The 7762-nt window shown below is 38.0% G+C and overlaps 1 protein-coding gene across 1 annotated transcript in view; it reads right to left on the bottom strand.

Moving 5' to 3' along the window:
- Positions 1–953: 953 nt before the first annotated feature.
- The window catches only part of chrm3b (cholinergic receptor, muscarinic 3b), a 118465-nt gene continuing 111656 nt past the window's right edge, over positions 954–7762 (bottom strand). Inside the window, exon 3 of the mRNA XM_053639576.1 lies at positions 954–6961. Coding sequence (XP_053495551.1) covers positions 5191–6930 — 1740 coding nt within the window. The 5' untranslated portion in view covers positions 6931–6961 and the 3' untranslated portion in view covers positions 954–5190. The remainder of the gene's footprint in view (positions 6962–7762) is intronic.

The following is a 7762-nucleotide window of genomic DNA, read 5'->3' as shown; positions in this document are numbered from 1 at the left end:
TGTGTCAGTCTTTAGTATCTTTGAAAGATTTTTATTTATTGATAAATAAAAATACAAAGAAAAATGCACTTTTTGCCCTATTTTATATCCTAGATTGTAGGTGATATATATATATATATATATATATATATATATATATATATATATATATATATATATATACATATACACATAGTTGTGCCCAAAAGTTTGCATACCCCTTCCAGAATCTGCTAAATCTTAATACTGTTAACAAAATAAGAGCGATCATAAAAATCCCATGTTGTTTTATATTTAGTCCTGTCCTGAATAAGCTATTTCACATAACAGATGTATACATATAGTCCACAAGACAAGATTATAGCTGAATTTTGAAAAATTACCCCGTTCAAAAGTTTACACACGCTTGTTTATTAATACTGTGTGTCGTTACCTGGAGGATCATCGGCTTTATGTGTTCATGTTTTGTGAGAGTTATTAACGAGTCCCTTGTTTGTCCTGAGCAGTTAAACTGCCCACTGTTCTTCAGAAAAATCCTCCAGGTCCTTCACATTCTCTGCTTTTCCAGCATCTTCTGCATATTTGACCCCTTTCCAACAGTGAATATATGATGTTCAGATCCATCTTTTCACGCCGAGGACGACCGAGGGACTCGTACACGACTATTACAAAAGGTGCAAACGTTCACTGATGATCAAGAAGGCAACACGATACAATAAGATCCAGGGGGGTGTAAACTTTTGAACAGGATGCTCAGTGTAAATTGTTATTATTTTGTTTGAAGATCTTTTTTTATTTTCATTTAGTACCGCCCTTCAGACGCTTAATAAGATATGTACATGTTTCCCAGAAGACAAAATAATAACAATTTACACCTGCAAACTTTTGGGCACAACTGTATATATATATATATATATATATATATATATATATATATATATATATATATATATAAATTCATTACATGTCAACAAGTCAACATTAAAAACATGAAATCATTCATCACATTATTAATAAAGTGTAAGAGAATTAATCATCTGAGTAAAACGTCATCATCGTAACAGGCTTCATTATCCTGACATGCAAGCTATTACAGAATATTTATAACACATTCAAAAAGGGGGGAGGCAAATCTTTGTAGCATTTTGAAGTTTTATTTTTTTACTTTTAATACATTAACCTACATTATTTCTGGTTACTTGTGATAATGAAGGAGCGCCTGTGAAACGGAACACACTAAATGTATTGTTGCTATAAATAAAAACTCTTTGTATTCTTCATGTCGTCTTCAGGGGATGCAAACATTTGCACTCAAATGTATAAGAGGTAAATAACCCTAGATTTCGAATCTTAAAGAATTGTATAGATTTGAATAAAACTGGAATACAGTTCTGGACTAATTGACCGGACACTGTACGAGGCCCTGTTCTGGAACATTCCTCGTTCTGGCTAAACGTCTGAGAAAAAGATTCATTTTGACCTTAATGTATTCAGAACCTTACCCACTGCCCCAAAATAAATCTAAACAAGCAACATAATTCGCACACATACATACGGCAGTCATTAAATAAACTCTAAAGAGAGAGAGAGAGAGAGAGAGAGAAAAAAAAAAACATGGTACTGATCAAATGAATGTCTCATAACAAAGAGTACTGAATTAGAAAATTCTAGTGTGTACTTTATGAATCGTCTTACAGAAACATTGAGTTTTTATCCACATTAAAACATTTTAAATACAATAAAAAATAGCTTTTTCTTCAGTAATTGTGTCTTGTAATGTACAGAACTGTACATAAATATCATCCAAAAATATCATACAACAGGACGTCATTATAGATACATTTGTAGTCAAGTTTGTTTTATATTACAGTAACACAAAATAAGACAAAGGGGAAAAAAAAAAACAAAGATGGAAAGGCTAGTTAATTTTTATTATTATTATTATTATTATTATTATTATTATTATTAAGGATGATGGCTTTATTTTAGAAATTTCATCCAAGGCTCTAAATTGTCAAATGAAATGTTATTTAAAATATAATAATAATAATAATAATAATAATAATAATAATAATAATAATAATTGTATACAGAAAAGAACCTACTGTGCCTATTACTTTATTATTCATGTCAGAACATGTCTTTTAGATAAAAACAGCATTATAAATGCAAAACAGAGAAATTATAGCGATACTGATAATGTAAGTAAATTTTTAGACTAATCCTTGAATGCTTTTCTCCACTAACAACCACTAGAGGGCAGCATTGATCGTCATATTTGTATACGGGGGTCATGGTCACAAATAATCTTAAAATCTTAATCTTAAAGTGTCCTTCTAAATAGCACAAAAATCCTAAATAAGACTATTCACAAAACTGCTCAGTGGAACTTCCTTTATTCATTCACCTTCTAACAACTAACTGCTTTATCCTGCTCAGGGTGGAGGTGCATCCTGAGCTAATGCTGGGAACTCTGGGAGAGACTGAGGAATACACCTTGGACGAGACTTTTAGTAAGAAATTACTAAATTAAGAGGAACAGATGACAGCATGGCTCATGTAGGAATATCAACAGTGATTGGCTGATGCAGTAGGAGTCTGTGCAATACATTCTTAAGCAAATTAAATATAAAATCCATCCATCCATCCATCCGTACACAGGGTCGCGCTGGAGTCTGGGGCCTATCCCAGGGAACTCGGGGCACAGAGCGAGGGACACCCTGTACAGGATGCCAATCCATCACAGAGCACAATTGCACACAGGTTCACACTCTACGGACAATTTGGAAATGACAGTCAGACTTCAGTGCATGTCTTTGGACTGGAGGAGGAAACCGGAGTACCCGGAGGAAACCCCCGATATTCTAGGGAGAACATGCAAACTCCACGTACACAGGGCGGAGGCGGGATTTGAATCCTGAGCCCCGGAGGTGCACGGCAAACGTGCTGACCGCTAATCCACAGTGGCACTCAAATTCAATATAAAAATGAATAATAATAATAATAATAATAATAATAATAATAGCTCTTGCTATTTATTTGCATACATAAATGCTCACATACATTTTCTGAAGGATGTTTATGTATAATTAATTCGAGCGTCAATGAACACACTCCATACAGTATGTAGAAGTGCAGTAGTGTATCCATCCATCCGCCCATCCATCCAGTAGTCCTGTACTCATGGTTCTGTAGTTTGTAAACATCTGAACCAAATACGAGCATTCAGATTTTGGTTTCCATGTGCTATGAAATCGACAACACTTATTCTATACATCACACTGTAATATGACATGCGTTCGCTTATTAGTTTACAATGAAGACCTCTACATCAGCCAGTCACTGAGCATCACTGTTGATATTCAGTTATGAACAATGACATCATCGGTAGCAACAACTGAACTGTTAGGAGCAGTAGCATTTATTGTTTGATGGAAAAACACGACTTACGGATAACATCTGCAGTTCATCTTTGCTGTGTAACTGCGATTTTCACCGGAGCAAGTAGCAGAGAATTGTGGAAACCGTGATCTCCGGCAGCAGTGCAGTACTTAACAGGCGAGGTGGCGGTCCTTACAACTCCACCACCATTGAAATACTCCCACAATTCACATGATACCTTTTAAAAGCCTGTTTGACATGAGATACATCAAACACATGAACTTTGTGCAGTTAAACGCCGTCAGCGACGTTAGATTGGTCCGTGATTCAGTCATATCTGACCTCTGGTCTACTCCTAGGACTTGCATTTAAGAGCTAAAATGCTTTGTGAATTAAATGAAGAGGCTTAATATAAGAATTAACGATAAATATTTCATTTTTTTTCTTAAACCAGCCAATGTGGAGCTACTTTCAATCTTAAAATTCTTTGGGAATACAGCCCCAGTACGTTTTATGTCAATATAATAAAAATAATAACAATTATATAAAATTTTAAATCAAATTCTTTTTTTTTTTTTTTCTAGCAAGAAAACACTTAATTTTGTCTTTATTGCAAAACATGCTCCCCAGTATACACCTTAAAAGAGTCCTTATCTGAATAAACGTTTGAAAAATAGAAAATGATTTGTACAGAATGAACAGCGGGCTGCATAATGAGGACATCAACAGAAGCACTTACTTGTCTAAAATGTGATAAATACCACCTCGTACGATTCATATATAAGCAGCTTCATACAACAGTTTCTGTGTGGAAAACACTGCATTTTTGATCAAACACAACAGAGACCAATACATTCTAACTACTACCTACACACTTAGGAAAAAAAAAAAAACTAGGACCCTTGGCAGTTATTTGGTTTGCCCCTCTGAGGAACCATTAAAGATCCCTTAAATTACCCCATCAAGTAGTTCCTCTATCAGACAGGATTCCACGTGGAACCCTTTCAGAAGCGAATAACCCAAACTATCCAAAGAACCTTCTTTTTTTTTTTCTTTCTAAGAGTATGCATCAGTGATGATAACTACAGACAATGGCCAAATATATCAGAAACAAAACACCAGCGTACAGTGAAGAAAATGTTTACAGTTTACACCGAAGATAAAAAATAAAATAAACGCCGTGTTGACCCAGCTCTCGCTCGGCTGGAACAACAGGAGGCTGTGTAACCTTTCCCCACAGGACCTTAAACACTTGGATAGAATAGAGGCACTAATCAATCACATTCATTCTAAGAAAAAAAGGTTTGATCTAGTATCCCAAAATGGTTATCTGATTTGTCCCTCTAGGGTGAACCCTTCAGCACTGGGTCCTGTAGAACCGCTTTATAATTCGAAAACTGTAACTATTAAGGGACCCTCGTGGAAACCTCTTTTCTAACAGCGTACTTCTACAATCACAAACTCAACAGCCCTTTTGACAAACACTGAAGGCAATACACACAGGGAAAGAAAGTCAAATCTAGAACCCTTAAAGGTTCAATAGTTTGGCCCTTGGGGAACCCTTAAAGGTTCTATGTTGAACTGCACAATTTGGGGGGGGGGGGGTAATCCTTCTTAAAGGTGGTTTCGAGTACAGCCACATTAGGAAATAAAGAACCCTACGTCTCCAAGGAGACATTGAGGAACTATTTTCTAAGAGTGTACTCTTGCAAATGGTCTGTAAGCTTTAGTGTTGCAAATCTAAACACTGGCACCGATGAATGGTTGACCCAGGAGTTCATAACAGTCTACGCTCTTAAATCTGACGTCTCATTTCTATCTCTACACTAGTTACTTCTTCCTGTAGGCCACTACTGCTGGCTTCTGTTGAAGGTGAGGCTTATTTTGTTTCTGTCTGTCCCACTGGCACAGCAGGATCATTTTGAAGGTGATGCGGAAGTTTTTGTTACACAGTGCATAGCACATAGGGTTCACTGTACTATTCACATAGCACAGCCAGTATCCCAGAGCCCAAAGTCCCACAGGGATACAGTCATCACAAAATGTATTTACAAGGACCATGATGTTATATGGAGTCCAGGTGATGATGAAGGCAAGGAGGATGGCACTTAATGTCTGTGCTGCTTTTTTCTCTTTGACAAGTGACACCTTCTTGCGTTTGTTGGCTTGTGTCTTGGTCTTTGAGACCAAATCCTTTGCCATAGATTCATCCTTTAAGGACAGAGGTACTGAAGGTGATTTTGAGGCAGAAGAGCTCCCACAAGGCTTAGAGTTGTCCATAGTGGGCAAGGACTGGGTGGGGGTTTTGGAAAAGACTTTTCTAGATGGTTTGTCTGCAGCAATGTTTTCAGGCTTTAGTTGTCCTTGCTTAGATATCCCAGAGTTGTCATCCGTCGTCACTTCAGCCATGTCCACCACAATGGAGTAAATGGCACTTGCACTGGCACCTTCTTCGTTCTGTTCCTCTTCATCTGATTGGTCCATTGATGCTCCGCCATCATTGTTATTCCAGATATCACTACTGCTGTGTTCTTGTGCTGCATCGGTGCTGCAACCCTTTTGACCACTGCGACCCAGCAGCCAGAAGCGGCAACTATTTCCTATCTTTTTCTCAGAGTCCATTTGAACAGGCTGGTTCAGGGTGTAGTTGACACAACTGTAAGAGCTGTCTGTTGAGGGCATCATTGCAGCAGATTCCTCTTCGCTGATTTGCTTGGCCTGGTTCCCTGAGCCCTTCAGTCCTGCCAGGTCCTTTGATCGGTTCTCTGTCTCTTTATAGATCCGCCAGTATAGGACTGTCATAATGGTCACAGGCAGGTAAAAGGCTGCAATTGCAGTGCAGAATGTGATAATCGGCTCTGAGAGAAACTGGATGTAGCACTCTCCTGGAGGCACTGTTCGTTTCCCCACAAAGTACTGCCAAAACAAAATGGCAGGGGCCCAGAGCACAAAGGAAATAAACCAGGCAAGGCCAATCATTGTCATTGCTCTTTTAGTGGTCCGTTTGGCCATGTATGTAAGTGGCCTTGTGACCGAGAAGTATCTGTCAAAGCTAATTACCAGCAAGTTCATGACAGACGCATTGCTAGCCACATAATCGATAGCCAGCCATAAGTCACATGCCCAGTTTCCAAGTGCCCACCTGCCCATGATAATGTATGTAGTGTAAAGATTCATTGACAATATGCCAATAATGAGGTCAGCAAAGGCCAGGCTGAGCAGATAATAGTTATTCACTGTCTTCAACTGTTTGTTAACTTTAAACGACACAACCACCAAGATATTTCCAATGATTGTTACCAGGGACAATGACCCTGTTAGTAGTACAATAATGATGACTTGCCAGACGGAGTGTCCGCCTAAGGGATCATACACCACAATGGGTGTAAGTGTGGCATTTGGGGAGCTGGTCAAGTTGTTGCCCCGTGCGAGGTGGGAAACATTGGCTTGATGACTGTCACCCTCTGGCCAGAACTCTTGAGGAATGACAGCAATGTCGGCATTAGCTCTCATTCCAGGAGAGCTGTTGGTGAGGAAGAATCCAGGCTTGGAGCTCAGTGTCAGATTCATGGTGATGCCTGGGCATATTCTGAGGACAAAGCTGACAGGGAGAAACAATAAGTGTTTAGCCATATAGAAAGACAATTTATGAACAAATGTAAAAACAAAACAAAACCAGCAAGTTCCTACCACCAACGGCGTGAAAATAAAGCTGTTATTTTAATGTGAAGTCTGCCCCAGTGTAATCCTAGTTGGAGTTAACCTCAACTGGACTGGATCAGTTACAAGGGCTACAAGCTAAATATTAAAAATCATAAGTACATACAGTACTGTGCAAAAGTTTTAGGCAGATGCAAAGAAATGCTGTAGAGCAAAGATGCCTTCAAAAAGAATTCAATTAAAAGTTTCTCCATTAAAAAATCCTATAAATAGCAGTAAACAGTAATACATGAAACAAAGACAATATTTGGTGTGATGACCCTTTGCGTTAAAAAAAAATAGTAGTCCCCACTAGAATGAGTGCAGTTTTATAAGGAAATGAGCCGTAGGTGTTATTGAGCATCTTGCAGAACCAGCCACGGTTCTTCTGGAGACTTTGACTGTCGCACTCGCTTCTTATTTTTGCAGCAAAACCCAGCAGCCTTCATTGTGTTTTTTTGTCTGAAAAGTGTCTCTTACCACTTAATACTCTGCTTTCTTTACTGACATACAAACATTTTTTTCTGTAACATTTCATTTTGTGCTAGAAAACTTATCTAAAATGGATTGGAAATTGACTCGATAATACAGAAGTCATAAAATAAAAATAAATAACAAAGTTTGTACAAAAGAAAAAGTCACACTGGCAACCTAGAATGCTGATCAGTCTCACCTGTACCTCATTGACCTTTTCCACATATAA

Source organism: Ictalurus furcatus, chromosome 13 (assembly GCF_023375685.1).
Source record: "Ictalurus furcatus strain D&B chromosome 13, Billie_1.0, whole genome shotgun sequence".
In the NCBI taxonomy this organism is placed as follows: Eukaryota; Metazoa; Chordata; class Actinopteri; order Siluriformes; family Ictaluridae; genus Ictalurus; species Ictalurus furcatus.
The sequence above is the reverse complement of the archived record's forward strand: the minus strand, read 5'-3'. Positions and strand labels throughout refer to the sequence as shown.